Consider the following 16105-nt stretch of genomic DNA (forward strand, 5'->3'; position numbering starts at 1 on the left):
GGTCACTGTCATGACTCCTGTGGGCCTCCAGTTGTCATTTTTCTTTTTATTTTGCAAAATAACCTTTTGCACCTTAGGTCCCTGAGAGGCCTTTTTTGAAACATGAAGTGAATAGAAAGTGACTTTCACTCACTTCCTGTTGTTTAAAAAAAGGTCTCTCCTGGGCTTAAAATGGACTAGGAGGCCTAAAAACATGCCCAAAATGTCTAGTAAAAGGTATTTGGGGGCATTTGTGTGTGTGTGAGAATGTAAGAGGATGCAGCCCTCCAAGGTCTCCTGGAGGTGGCTAATGCAGCCCCTGGTCTTCCACAGGTGATCACCCCTGCACTAAAATAAATCCCTATTATTAAAAAAAAATTTAGCTAAGCCACAAGATCAGAACTAAAATGTTTTTCCTTCCCTCCCAAAAGAGACAAAAGATAACTCCATGGGGAAAAGGATATTCTACATTACTGGAGCAAGTACTGAAGAGGTCATGCCCTGAGTGATTGCTACTCTTGTATATGCAAAAGATGGATTCCTGAACAGGGTCGCACTGTCAGATTTCAATGCATGCACAACCCTCTAATAAATTCAACAGACATCACTCATTCTGGATTCGGCCCAAAATTAACATTCTGAAATGTCTGGCTATAAAAGTCATTCTCTGGGCCCATTCCCTACTCACATTAATGATTCAGAAACTTAAATTATAATGCAAGTTGCCCTTAAAAATTTTACAACCATATATATTGCAGTCTTTGGCATTCTTGACACATCCCTGTGCATGCAAAATTTCATGCTGCCCAAGATGCCTCAATGCTAAGCAGCGAATCTCTGTCTTAAGCTCTGATCCTGGCACCAAAAGCATTCCCACAAGCTACATTTCTGATGAACTAGCCTTATCCAGATTTCCAATTCAGAGAACTAAAAATGAGTTTAAGAAAAACAAAACAAAACAGCAGAACAAGGTAGCAATGCATAAAGTGGCTTGAACAGGAAAATCCACTACCTAAATAAAAACCTACTAATGCTAAAAATCAACTTACAAAAAACCAGACAGGATTAATTCACAACACAGAGCCTTCAGCTTTTTTTATGCGACTTTTCAGCACTCTGAGCACCAGCTATATGCTTCCTGCTACATTAACAGCAAGGAAATGCTTAAGGCAAGTGTAGACTCTTCTAATAAGGCAGGAACATTACTCTTCCTGCTCTCTTTTCCACATAAAGAAATATTTTGCATCCTAAAACTTACATATAAATCTTAAAACGTGACTATTATTAAGATAATAGCAGCAGCAAGAGCATTTTTCCTGACCCCGGAAGTACAGTAATCAATCAGTGTTCACGGTTACACCCATCTTCCTGCACCACTTGAAAGGGAATTGGAGTGCTACACTCCATTCTGCTTTCCTACAGCTCTCCACAGTATAACCAAACATGTGGCAAATTATCAGGATTATAACAACTCACCACACCTCCAGATCCCTCTTACATCGGTACATGAGATATAATGGTTGCACACTGCCCCACATTTTTGATGTATAGACTGTCTAGTTCAGGCCCACACTCATTGCCCTCTTGCCCATAGGCACTTATGCAGGCATAATGTCCAAAACCTGTATTCTAAGAGAATCAGTAGAAGGACAAAGGAGAGTTCACAGGCCTAATTATGTTATTTTGAACTGTCTGAACCTGGTCCGTGTTTGTCTCACCAATGGCAAACCACTGCCAGACATAAACTTTGCATCTATAGCAAACAGAAGCACAAGAGAGGTAGTGACAAGAAACAAAAGCTACCTTCACATGCAATTCTGTGCCATGTTTTAGCAAAACATGCATATGCAGGAAGGAGCCACAGTAAACCAGTGACAACTAGTGGTTTCCATATAATTGGGGTAGTGACTCTGTTCTAGGTCTTAATCTGAATCAAGACCTTTAAAGTTTGGATTAAAACCCAGAATGGATACACCGGGCTAATAACATGAGAATCAACACTCACAACTGCAGCAAGCACTCCCTCCTGGTCTCTTCCTCCTCTCCTGTGGCTGAGAAGCCATCTTCAGAAACCACAGTTCAAAATAGGCTTAATTAACAGAAATATCAGCCACAAGTTATCACTCCAAACCATACAACCCATCATATTTAAGACAGAACAAGAGGATATTGGAGGATAACTGAAGATCAAGGCAATTCATTCCTATTTTTGCCTATTTTACCAAACCATGGTGTAGAGTACTGAATGTATTCCGTCAAAGAATGTCAAAATCCAATTTGCCTAACTGAAGCCAGGTTCCAAGCATTTTTATCTTGTCTGGTTATCTGACATGGGTATTTTGATCAAGGCAGACCATATTATTATTCTTTTTCCTAAATTATAACATAGTACTTGGAATTCACTCACCTCACTGTTGTGGCCCCTTAAATTAAAATTGATTCTCTGTGGTGTATTCCTGTCTCTTCTACAGTGGCTGGAAGTGAAAGTAACGCCAACGACTCCCCGGCCATTGCCAGTTGCCAGCCATCCTTCCTCATAATATCGTCTCCGGCATACAGGCTTCTCCTTTTCACTTTTAGGAACCCTGCCTTTCCAAGAGAGGCAGAGGATGTTGGAATCGCTGCAGAGAACAGGCCCATGTTCCACAGCTGCATACATGCTTTGCTCTATTTTTCCCTTTTGACATAAGAAAGTACTATGTCTAGTGCAGAAAATGTAAATCTTTTGTTTTGTTGATACCACCAAAATTTTAGACAGATCAGAATACGAGAGGGTAAAAGAAGAAGAAAAGATCAGTTTTTATAAATATCCACCAAATGCATAGTGAAAAATTTCTCTATAAAAGATGATGACAGTTGGCTAAGAAAACGCAATGCTTAAAAAAACCAAAACAAATTGGGTTCATTTTGATTTGGAGTCGTAAAAGTGAGGACACACTTATACTTTGGAGAAACAGCTACTGCAGAAGAGGCGTTCAAAGAAGCGGCAAGCCGCCTTTTTGCTCAACTGGATATAATCATCATACAGCCTGAGATTTCCAGTATAGCATTATGCAGTTCCAGAGACAAAAGTTTGCAGATGTGTAGGTTTCAAGTAACTTAAGGCTTTAAAAAGATTTTCTCCAGTTTGATTTTCATAGGTATACATACAGGACATTCATTCAATCTTTTCCCAAAGCCATCCTCAGGCATATCTTCCCCAACAGACCAAATTTCTGCTGCTAAAGCTGAAATAGATTGCATAAGGAAGGGAGGGGGAAGGCACACAGACCATGTGAGACCACAAACCAAAGTTTTGTGCAGTTAACAATGTGCCAGGCCAGACGGAAAAGCCCTTTCTGAACTCCACTGCTCACGGTTCAACCTGAGCGCCTTTGCAATCCAAAGGCAATCCCATTTCCTTGGCAGCTTCCATTGGAGTCTCTGTTTATCACACTGTCTTGCCTGCCTCCTCACGACCTGCTGCCACATGCAGGCATGAGAACAGAAGTCCCTTTTCATTTAGCAGTTGTTGTTGTTTTTAAAATGCTCTGATGCTTTTAAGCTTTTAAAGCAGATACATTCACCTCAGGTGAACCAAAAAGTTTTCTCCCAAACATTGGGTTGCTCTATGTTTTTGTCCTTTCCCTTTTTGCTGTGAGAAGAGAATCGCCAGACTCACTTTTCATTCTCTTGTAAAAACAAGTGCCAGAACTAAAAGCACATCCAGTAAGCAATTATTTGCAGGTCCTGTAGGATTCAAGACAGGAGGGGGAAACACAAACTAAAAAAAAGCAAGGCCATTCACATACAAAAAAATCCAACTTCCCCTTCCTTTTAGAGTCTTCTGTGATGTGTTCTTTGCTTGGTCAAAATGCCCCTTCCTTATTGATGCTTTTCTAGAGCAGAGATTCATAGTTCTAACCAACACATTTGCAGCGGTAGAATGTAGTTTTTAAAAGTATTCCAATGCTCTGTGTAACATTTATTATCAAATATTTATCAGCATTTGTAACATATTAACAAAGAACAAAACCAAAATAAGAGGGCAGAGAAGAAGAAAAAATAGCAAATTCAAGTGCAAAACTCAATATAAGATGACAAAGTCTCTGGAATTCAACCCCTGGATCTGTCCCACCACTTCACAAATCACTTTCTATGAGTCAACACCTCACACTCAATTATTTATCACTGCTTAATTAGCAACCACATTAAATCCAACTGAAATGCACCAGGAACTTGAACATTATTCCTCCTCTGGGAACGACAGTATCAGTCTCTTACAGACAGTTTCATAATTTTTTTTTCATAGAGGTATTTATGTCTTTTCTGCTGTGCAGTGGGTGTGTTGTCTTCTGTTCCTTCTTGCAATTTTTTTTCAAGTGCTGTAAACCATACAGAGAGGTGACCACTACTAGCAGAAGGTATCGCATGGGCTTTTGGTCCTCGTGCTGTCAGGATGCTCCATCTGGTGCTTGAATTGATTTTTATCAGTTGCTAAATCCTTCTAAAATATGTAACTCCCAGTCTCTGTAGTTGCACATATGTATGCGTATGTGTATACACGGTATGCACAGGCACTCTTTCAACTTGGCAATTTGGGTTGCATCCGGCTTCACAGCTTAGCTACGGCAGTCATATAAGTCATATGGCACTCAAAATTAGATCTTCCTAGAAGCTTCCAATTCTGTAAAATGAAAAAAAAAAAAAGAAAAGGAAAATTATATATATACACATATACTGAAATAGAAGGATTGTTTAGTTATAGGTTGACCAATTGAATGGACTCCAAATTCAGATTTTCAATCAATCCTCCTATCAATTTCAGCATTGTTTTTCAAACATTCCAAACACACACAACAAGAAATTGACAGATGATATTTTACACATATGTGGTTCAGATAAATTGGGTGAGGAAGGGCAAGCTGGAGCAAGAAGAATGCAGACACTATAATGATTATTGGTTCTAAAAAGATACATGAGATTTCAAACAGAGGTGATTAACTTCTCAAGATCAGGATGGGGACACAGAATTCACTAATCAAAAGCCATACTGCCACTGATTTTGGCACCAATATTTGAAGTCAACCATTACCGTTGCCATAGCTGTCTACAGTACAGGAGGATGCCACAGAATCCTCCCGCAAACTGTGAAACTGTATAGCAGAGAATCTATCAGCATTTCCATAATACAGTTATTTTGCTCCATAATTTAGGTGGCCAATTCAACAGCAACTGGGTTAGTGAACACAAAGAAAAGGGGTGAAATGTGCCACATGTTGCCTATCCTTGTTCTAAATTCTGTCCATTTTACCCATCCTTGCTCTAAACATAGTCTAGCAATTAATAAATTCAGTTGTCAGACTTCCAGAAGTGAGTCTTAGGGTCAATATAAAGTGTGTGTGTGGGGGGGGGGGGAGATTCATATAGCTGTATTCAGAAAAGTAATTGTTGACACCCCCCCTAAAAACATTCTCTGAACAATTGCTACCTAAAAGATTTAGTATTGAGTCCAAAATAATTAATCCCGATCATATTGAGTTTAAACTTCTGATTTTCAGAAATGTAAATAAAGTATTTTCCAGTTACACTGTTACTTGCTTACACTACCAATTTTATTTTATTACAATAAGCAAATTTGCTTGTATGTGCCTGGCACTGGAAGAGGCCACTGTAATCTGCCACGTAACTCTCAGTATGTTCAAAGTAGTCTGTAACCCTGCTTCGATCCACTGGGAAAGGCAGGGAAACACAAATAAATGTTGTTGTTATTATTATTATTATTATTAAAGTAGCAGAAATAACTTATAAGTGCAAATACGGGGGCACAATGAAGTGGAGAAAAGGAAACAATAATTTTCTTTACTTGGAACTGGAAAAGCAATTCCTGAAAGTATAGCTTTATCAATGTTTAAAATGTCAAAAGGCCAACTCAAGAAGATATATCAAACACATTTGGTTTTTTTCCATCTAAATCCATACTTCATGTATATAACCAAGTATTTGCAAAGCAGCTGCATCAGTATTTTTCTTGCTGCAAATATTTGTATCTGTCTCCTTAAAATTCATGCAACTGCTACATTAAATGCAAACTTGTCTCTGATGTCATACATATGGTTTTGAAACAGGGAGCAGAATGTGGTATCAAATTATGTTGTCCCAATGATGGAACCACTTCAGACAACATAAAAAAGAAGAGAAATCCCTTATTATTATTATTACTATCTATTATTACTACACTGAAGCGGATAAAGGCAGGGCAAAGATTCATTGATTGGATAAGTTCCATATATTATAAACAAACTGCTAGAGTTATTATCAATGATCAAAGAACTGATGCAATTGTATTATCTAGAGGCACCAGACAGGGTTGCCCTCTGTCGCCGCTATTGTTTATTTTGGTGTTAGAAACCTTATTAAGTAATTTGAGAGATGATCGAGAGATTATAGGGGTTAATTTTAAAGGGGAATGTTTAAAAACAAGGGCCTATGCGGACGACATTGTAGTTACAATGGAGGACCCAATCGCTGGTTGTGATAAATTAATCCAACATCTAAAAAAATTTGAAAGAATAGCTGGGCTGAAAATCAATTTAGAAAAATCAGCGGTGATTACAAAAAATATGGACAAATATGAGCAGGAGAGATTTACCGAAAAATCAGGCTTCAAAATATCTGAAAAAGTGAGATATTTGGGTGTGATTCTTACTAATAAGAATTCAAACCTTATTAAAAACAACTATTTGAGTAAATGGGCAGAAATCAAAAAGGATATGAAAAATTGGCTGACATTGAATCTCTCATTGCTAGGAAGGATATCGGTAGTCAAAATGTTGGTGGTCCCTAAGCTACTATTTCTATTTCAATGCATCCCCATTATTAAACATGATAAAATCTTCAAGGATTGGCAGAAACAACTGGCACAATTTGTGTGGGCGGGGAAAAAACCCAGAATTAGAATTAAAATATTATACGATGCTAAGGAAAGAGGTGGTTTTGCCCTCCCTAACCTAAAATTATATTTTGAAGCTTGTGCCATAACCTTTCTGAAAGAATGGTTCACCTTAGAAAATAGCAAATTATTGAAACTAGAGAGCACAAACATTAGATTTGGCTGGCACGGCTTTCTGTTCTACGGGAAAACAAAAGCTAATAGAAGTTTTAATGATCACTATATTCGTGCCTCAATACTTAGGGTCTGGAATAAGTATAAAAAACGTATATGTCCTAAATTTCCCTTGTGGCTGTCACCACACGAGGCATTATATTGTTATGATCCAAAGAAAAACCAGACTTGGATTAGATATAAAGACTTATTGAACAAGGATGGATCTATCAAAACTCAAGAAACTTTAAAACAGGAAGGTTGGGAAATAGGATGGTTTCTGTATAGGCAACTGACCTGTAGATATAAAGAGGATAAGAAACAGGTGGGCTTTTCTAATTCCAAGAATGAGATGGAAGAAATTATTTGGAAATCTGAGTCTAAAACAATCTCCAAGATTTACAAAAAACTGTTGGAATGGTTTACTGAAGAGGACATTGTTAAAGACTCAATGATTAAATGGGCACAAAATTGTGGGAGATCAATAGAATTGTCACAATGGGAGAAGGCTTGGACTAAAAGAATGAGTTACTCAATGTCGCAATATGTAAAAGAAAACTATTATAAAATCCTGTACAGATGGCACTTAACACCAGTCAAAATAGCCAATATGTATAAAACGGGAAAAAAGATGTGTTGGAACTGCCAAAAAGCGATCGGGACTTATTATCACTTATGGTGGACTTGTAACAAGGCTAGGAAATTCTGGAAAGAAATACAGGTTGAAATAGATAAAATGTTGGGAGTCAAATTAACATTAAGAGCTGAAACAATGCTGTTATGTATGTTAGAAGAAAAAGATGAATCTAGATATGGAAAAATTTTGTTTTATATGTTGGCAGCTGCCAGAGTGATATTTGCCAAACATTGGAAATCTGAGAAAAAGTTAGAAATAGAAGAGTGGCAGGAGAAATTATATGAGATGATGGAACTGGATTTGCTGTCACATAAAGTACAAGATGAAAATAATGATAAATGGAGGGGATGTTGGGAAAAGGTAATGGAATATTTGCAAAAGACTTGGGGTGATGACGTAAACTGGGCTTCAAATATTGAGGAAATTATCTGACATAAAAAAAAAATGATAAAATTGGCCTTGTTTATCTATTTGTAAGGTGGTACGGTAAAGCTGGTAAGAGAATCATAAACAAGATCAGATGACAGGAAAGTTAAGAAGGAAATTGGAGAAGTAAAGAAACAAGAAAAAAGTTCTAAGTTAAAGGACATACCTTTAATGCTTTTGAGTTGATAATGTTACAACAAACATAGAAGGAAAACAACAATAATTTAGTTCATTGTAACATAAAATAAAGGTGGGAGGAAGGTAATGATATTGTACTGCATTTACAGAAGTGTCACAAGAATTGTTTTGTGTAATAATGATTAAGGTGAATTATAGAAGTTTGGGGAAGGGAAGTGGAGTAATATTAATAGCAAAGCATGTTGGTACAAAGTACGGTTAGAACGTAAAAAGAAAGAGAATTGATGGATATGTTGAAATATGTTATGTTGGTAACAGATGGAAAATTCAATAAAAAATGTTATAAAAAAAAAAAAGAAGAGAAATCCCCACTCGATCCCCGTGTCACTCTGTTCACTTTCAGAATATGCTCTGAAGGGTTGGAGAACCATATTCTGAATCTGAGAGAAGGTACAAGGCTGAGGACAAAAGGAGGTGGTCCTCTTACCCAAGATGATTTTGCTCCAGTGACCCTGGATTTCACCATGCAAGTACTGCGTCCCTTCCTCAACAAAAAAACTGTATGTGTCACTGTATGCACACACAAACATAAAAGGTGATAGACAATGGGAAAAAAATACTGTTAAATTTTAGGCCAATCCAATTGCTAACTGAAGTAGACCCAATGCATCAGCAAGTTTACACAAGTGCTGATTTATCATTCAGTAATTGATTCAACAGACTTACTCTAGATCAGCCTAGCAATTTGATTTGTGTGTATATGTGCATTCAGGCTGTCTGTCAACTTACAATGACGCCATGAACTTCATGGGGTTTTCTCAGGCAAGGAATATTCAGAGGTGGTTTTGCCAGTTCCTTTCTCTGAAATAAAGCTCCTAGTATTCACTGGCTGTCTCCCATCCAAGTACTAACCAGGGCTGACCCTTCATAGTTTCCGAGGTTAGATGGCCTCTGGAGCCTTTAGTGTATGTAGGCCCTCAGCAATTGGATTTAGACCCTGCTTTTTTGGCATCCTTCTATCCACAACCTTGAAGAAAGTTGCTGGCAGACAACAGATATGATTTAGTCTTAGTCCTCAGGTACAAATTCATACACTATCATTTAACCAACTTTTTTTTAATGCCTAAATTGTTTCTGTCACTATTGATACTCTGCAGCATCCAGACAATCATATATATGTATTTACTAGTATTTTATATTTTTCCAGTTTGCAGGACTGCTAATCTAATTCATGGGCACCACTGTTTTTGTCAAAACAACAATCTTACTTCTAGATTCATTCTGCTGACAGTATTCCCAAATATCTTCACTTGCTCTGAGTAAGAATGCCTTCCACCTTCCTCTTCTTATTAGGAATTTTAATATACGTCTTCAAGAAAATGTCTTGACACAGTGACCTAGTACATGCTGCAAGAATTTTTAAAACTTGTTTGAAGAAAGTCTAAAGTCTTAGATTGTACACCATGGGCAGGTTTACTTTATCCATTTTATTGTTTGTATGTACAGCACTGTGTAAAATCTACAGCACTATATAAACCAAGCATCATCATTCACACAACTAAGGCCTGAAACTAGTGTCTGAATGCCTGCCAGTGCAAAAAAATAAAAACAAAATGTTCCTCCCTACTGCAGTCCTCTGTGCCTGCCCCACCACAAAAATAAATGGCACTGGATGGTTTGAGGGATACACTGTTTGCTGGCAGGAGGGGGCTGGAAACATCATTCTTCTGTGCCGCAATCATCCATTGAACAGGCCTTCCTCGCTCAATGCAGCTTCTGAAAGTTAAGGTAGGTGGGACCCGGGGCAGGCTAGGAGATGTTATTTAGTTACACATTCATAATTATCATACATACTTGAATATAAGTCAACCTCATGTATAAGTCAAGGACAGGTTTTGGGTCCAAAATTAGGGTTTTGATATGATCCATGGATAAGTCAAGGGTCAAACTTATGGGCATGTAACAAAGGATGTAACGATGAAGCAAAGGAAAATAAAGATTTCAAAACTTGGGTGGGCTTATATAAAAAGACAGATAGTCTGGACCCAAGATGCCTAGGGCTGTACAGGTTACAAGCATTTTCAAATATGCCCTGAAACAGACCAGTAGCCATTGAAGCTGTTGCACTTATAATCACCCTGTAACCAGCTACAGTCAACAGCCTAGCTGCATTGTTACCAGTCTGCTGAAGTTTCTGAACACCTCCCAAAGGCAGCCCTACACAGAGTGTATGACGGTAATCTAAACTGGATTTGATCAAGACTTTGGTCACCATGGACTGCTATAGAAGACAGCTGTCTTTATGAAGTTACAATCTCAAATTGAAATGACAAGACCTTGTCCCCAAAACATAGAAAACTGTTTTAACATTATGTTTGCCCCCAGTTCTTGCAAGGAAAATTGTAATGAAATCGAAGCAAGAAAAAACATCATGTACAAAAAAGAGACAAAATATATTTCTAGAACTGAAGTATTAATATTCTCCTTTCCAATATCTAAAAATGGCACTAGCAAGAAAATATAATCACCCTGTAACCAGTTAGGAAGAAAATACAGTTTTGGAAGAGGGCAAAATCTAAAATCACAGTATATATCAGAAATATACAAGTTAGTTAAAAACATAAAAATGATATTTACATCAGCCAACACTTCAAATATAGTACTGCAGGGGATCAATTCCAGACCCTCTCTCACAGATACCAAATCTGTGGATGCTCAAGTCCCAATGTTCCTAATGCTGGCATGGCCAAGCAGCCATGCCACCATTAGGAAAAGCAGGGCTTCTTACCTGCCTCCTTGCCGAGGACTCAGAAAGCCAGAGCAGCCTTTCCTGGCTGGAACACAAAAAGTTAACTCAGGGCCCATTGGGCAGCCTCTGCCCCCCCTCTTCCACATTCTCATCAGCCATTGGTCAGAGGGAGCCGTCAATCACCAGGAGAGAAATGCTATGGGGTTTCAGATATGGTGAGTTGTTGGGTGTGCACAGACACATCTATGCAGGAAAGCCTTTGTATAACTGCAAGAGAAGCAGGGAAAGGAAATATCTTCTTTCCCGTAAGAAAGAACTGAATCATATATTGGAAATTTAATGTTTTGCAGCAGAATACCCAACAGGGAGATGATGATATTCTTGGTGTTTTTTGTTTGTTTGTTTTGGTTTGGTTTTTTTGCAGGCTCCCCATTGTGGTGTCTTAAGAACTGCACATCAAGTCTTCCACAGCAGTAGCAGCAGCTCTGAAAGATCTTCATACTGCCATGGCTTCTCCTTGGAAAAGGTGCAGAACTCCTAGATTGCAAAAAATGAACTTCCAGAAATGAACATGTGTACCTCTTGGCAAAGCAGCATCAAGACATGTTTCTCACCTTTGCATTTCTCCTGCCAAGTGAAAAGCTGGCAAGAGGTAGAGCCCCTGATTTTGGTACTACACAAGAGCTGACAATGCTTACACATTGTCAACAGCTGGCTGGTGCTGTGCTGAGAAGCCCCGCACAGTAGTTTTTTGTCATCGACTATCCATCTCATGACTGATCTCTATTAGAGAGTCATGGCTTTGAGCTTATCTCTGGAAGACAAATAGACAGAGAGGGGGAATCAACAGATATACACTTTGTACACCTATGTTACATCTGGTGATGTTCACTTTATCTTTCACCAGCCAAAGCTAGGCATTTTGCAAGAGAAGGAAGAAAATGTAGGGTGCACCACAGCTATTCCTTTGCACTCACCCACTTTTGGTAGTGTAAAACAGTGCTTCACAAGCCATCTGAGGTTGTGGACCAGCAATTTTTCTTTCTTATGTACCAAAGACTGGTACTACATTTGTGCCATATTATTTTCATATTTGCATAGTTTCCTGATAACTCACCAGCAGCCAATGGCTTATAGATGAGCATCATTCCATGGACCACCACTGCTCTAGAAGACATGGCCCTGGCCCATAAAACAGACTGCAACATATATGCCATTGAAACTGCAGAATAGCTCATAATACATCAAGGCTGTGTCCTGAAATTATCAAGGACCAACCTGGAAACCATCAGGTTGGGGAAAGCTCCAGGCTGTCATTTCTGCTATCTACTAGAATCTAGTTTCTAACAGAGACATGCAGAGTAAATGACTTCTTCTTCCTCTTGGATACATGATTACTATAACACTAGTGGAAACACCGGCATCATGAAAAACTCTCTCTTTTTCTGTGTCTTTCTTTGGGCAAGAAGAGAACTTCCTCACTGATACATGAAATGCAGGTATCCTATCCATCAGTGACCAGGGTCAAACCTAGCATAAATAGTACTCTGGCCAAGAAGAGCCTTTGGAACAGACACACACACACAAAGCAATGCCATCTTACATTCTAACATGCCATTTCTTTTTTTCTTTTTTTAATATGGTAGGGTCAGGGCGATAGCTAATGACATGCACAGGAACTGAGGCAGGGGTCCCTTGCTTCACAGCAACCTGTGGGAAATTGCCAAAGTCACATCTCTTCCCTCAGGCAGCTCTGCATTGTTATCAGGCTGTATGGCTTGTGCAGGACTGCAAAGCACAGCTGTCTAACAAGTCCTGCTCCTTTCAGGCTTTTCTCCACCAATGGTTAGGAAAAGGACCCAGAATGAGCTCTCTCTTATTTGCTGCTTATCTTTCAGTGCAGTCCTGCTCCACTTCTTGGATCCCAATAAAATCTCTGTCATGTGGTTCTTGAGGATGACTCCCATGGAGTTTTCTAGGCCCATAAAGTTCTTGCTATAAGATCTCCTCCCTAACCCCCAACACTTCTTCCTCAGCTACAAGAACCAGACCCTCTGTTACAATGGTAGAACTAGTCTTAAAGAGACAATATCACTAGGTACTACAGTGTCCCAAGCTGCAACGTCTTCTTCATTTATCCCTCCCTGATGTTTTCTTTCCCCAAAACATTTAATAATACCATAGATCCAAAGTATTTAGTTTAGTAAGCACATGATCAAGCCAAGCAACTGCCTTGTATGTCAAGCAGTTTTGTAGCACAAGTGAAGCTGATACCATCACACTCCCTGTGTCTATATAAAAGTCTTAACTGGGTTATTTCTGAAGATGTGTTCTAAAAACTGGCTGGAGCACAGGATAGAAAATATAAATGATAGCAACAGAACAGAAAGACAAAGGTGGTATGAAAACATCCCTTAGCCTTCTGAGTTCTTCAAATAGTCATAGTATGAATGTAGGAGTTGGCATATTCAACAAGGACAGTTCAAATGACCTGGTTTCCATTAATTAAGATGATGCTGACAGCTCTGCTTCTGATAGTAAAAGAGAAGAACCCCATTTATAACACCAATCAACAGTAAACTCAACCTTTCATTACCAGTGGCTTCCAGAATAGTATGGCCAAAAACCATAGCCACTAAACTCCTCTTGATGCCCTCACAACTCAGTACACGCCTTGCCCACCTTTAAGGCCAGCCCCATCAGAACCTGTTAATCAAACCTTCCATTTCTTGTTCATTTCACCTTCTGCTGCAATCTCACAAAACTCTCATAAACAGTGAGATTCCAATGATACCTGGTACATGTGAGTGGATACTATCTGACTGAAGTGCCAAAGGTATTCCATTAATCTACTATTCTGAACTCATGCTCACCCAGTTCTTTCACAATTCCTCTTTGAAGTCATGTTGTATTAGCAACACTCAAGACTTTGAAGCAGTCCTCTCCAGCTTCAAAGGATCAATATGTTCTTTATTCAAGAGCTACAAATAAATGCAAACCCAACAGTGCTTTATGGATGAAATTCTGACAACACAACAGTGATGCAAAGGTGCTTTATTCCTACTGATTTCTCTATTGACAGCCCGTTCCAAAGAAAAAGTGACCACTCATTCAAAAGGGGAGGGGGCAAAAATCAGATTGTCCATCAAGGATGCCATTTACTGATCATGTAGCACACACTTTCAAAGGTGTGCCCCCTGGCAGACAAACCCTTTCCCCACACTGGGTGAATACTGTAATGTTATAGCAGTTTTCAGATTATAGTTTTTTGTGGGGATTTTGGGCTATGTGGCCATGTTCTAGAAGAGTTTCTTCCTGATGTTTCGCCAGCATCTGTGGCTGGCATCTTCAGAGAATGCTTGCCTGGAAAGGAGTTGGGTATAAATATATATTGTGTGATCTGGGAAGGCAGGAGTGATTTGCATGTGGATTGTTCTGTTGCTAATGGCAGGCCTCCTGCCTTCCCAGATCACACTGTATGTGTGTGTGTGTGTGTGTACACACACACACACCCAACTCTTTTCCAGGCAAGCATTCTCTGAAGATGCCAGCCACAGATGCTGGTGAAACGTCAGGAAGAAAATCTTCTAGAACATGGCCACATAGCCCCAAAACCCCACAAAATACTATGGTTGCCGGCCATGAAAGATTTCAACTCCACAGTTTTTCAGATTATCTGGAACAAAGTACAGTAGGCCCTTTGTATCTGCTGGGGTTTGGTTCGAGGACCACCACCACCTCCAGCAATATCCATGGATGCTCGTCCCAATAAATACAATGGTGTAGTAAAAAGGTGTTCTTATATAAAATGACAAAAATCAAGGTTTGCTTTTTAGTACTTATATATAATATTAATATTTTCAAGCTGCAAATGGTTCAATCCATGGATAAAGAAACAGTGGCTAAAGAGGGCCAATGGACCATGGAACCTAATTCTGGGTAGATATGTATAACGTGGCACCATTAAACAATAGCCATTGTTCAAAGGCAATAGTCATTGTTCAAAGGTTTAAGATTCATCTATCTGTCTGGCTACTATCAGATGCACATTTGCAGGAAGAAAATGAGTGCCTTCCTTGTGACTGCTCTCTGGCTTTGAAGCTCCCTGCCAAGAGAGGCAAGACTAGCTTTTTTCTGTCTTTCCATGTGCTGAAAACAATGTTTTGATTCAGTCATATTTTTTTTCACCTTCAGGCTGTTGGCTGAAGCAGATTTTAACTGGAGGGTACTATTTACATCTTTGATCAACTTGCTTAGATATTTTAATCTATAATTTTATTTTGAATGTTACTGTTTATAAATTAAGAATATAAACTTCTTGAATTTATAAATTTAAAAATAAATATTAATGTTCTTGCAAAAATAAATAAGAATTCTTCCTCCTTTTTGCATATATAGGTCTCAAGGCACATACTAGAAAAGTGGCACTTTGAGTTAAGATGGGCTATAAACATTCATTTATTTGCATAACCATTTGCATTTAGATTCTTCCACATAAACACTAATGCTAAATTCACCTGCATGCCTAGAAAAGTAGCCTCTTTGTTGAAATGCCCCTAAAGTAGTATTCATTACACAGCATTGACAAATGAGGCCAAGGCTTCTTGTGTGTGCAAATATATCAAGATGCAAATAAACGTTAGGACCCTTATATTTAAATGTTCTGTGTGTGCATAATAAATGCATCCCTTCTACATTTTGGGGGAATGAGGAGGAGGAACTTTTTATCTTGCCTTTTTCCTAGAACCAGAATTCAAGGAGGTTGTTGTTGATGGTGCTGTGTACCTTCAAGTTGTTTCAGACTTATGGCACCTCTATGACCCTAAGGCTAACCTTTCATGGGGTTTTACTGGCAAGATCTGAGCACATGGGGTTTGCCATTGCTTTTTTCTGAGGCTGTGAGAGATTGACTTGCCCAGGTCACCCAGTTGGTTTTCAAGACCTAGTGGGGATTGAAGCCCTAGTCACCCAGACTTTTACTCCAACCCTCAAACCACAATACCATGTTGCCTGTCTACTTGAGGAGGTACTTGAGTCTATTCTTTAAGCACACAACATATATTTTGTATCATGTGTGCATGATACACATGGG

At 38.9% G+C, this 16105-nt stretch overlaps 1 protein-coding gene across 2 annotated transcripts in view; it reads right to left on the reverse strand.

Moving 5' to 3' along the window:
- Positions 1-16105, reverse strand: part of TULP4 (TUB like protein 4) — a 125180-nt gene that overhangs the window by 80353 nt on the left and 28722 nt on the right. For both annotated transcript variants that reach the window (XM_089530122.1, XM_089530121.1), the window contains exon 2: positions 2387-4645. In XM_089530122.1, the coding sequence (XP_089386248.1) occupies positions 2387-2638 (252 nt within the window). In that variant the 5' untranslated portion in view covers positions 2639-4645. The remainder of the gene's footprint in view (positions 1-2386; positions 4646-16105) is intronic.

The sequence above is a fragment of the Sceloporus occidentalis genome, unplaced genomic scaffold (assembly GCF_023333645.1).
Source record: "Sceloporus occidentalis isolate IW3139 unplaced genomic scaffold, rSceOcc1.0.p SCAF_6, whole genome shotgun sequence".
Lineage (NCBI taxonomy): Eukaryota > Metazoa > Chordata > Lepidosauria > Squamata > Phrynosomatidae > Sceloporus > Sceloporus occidentalis.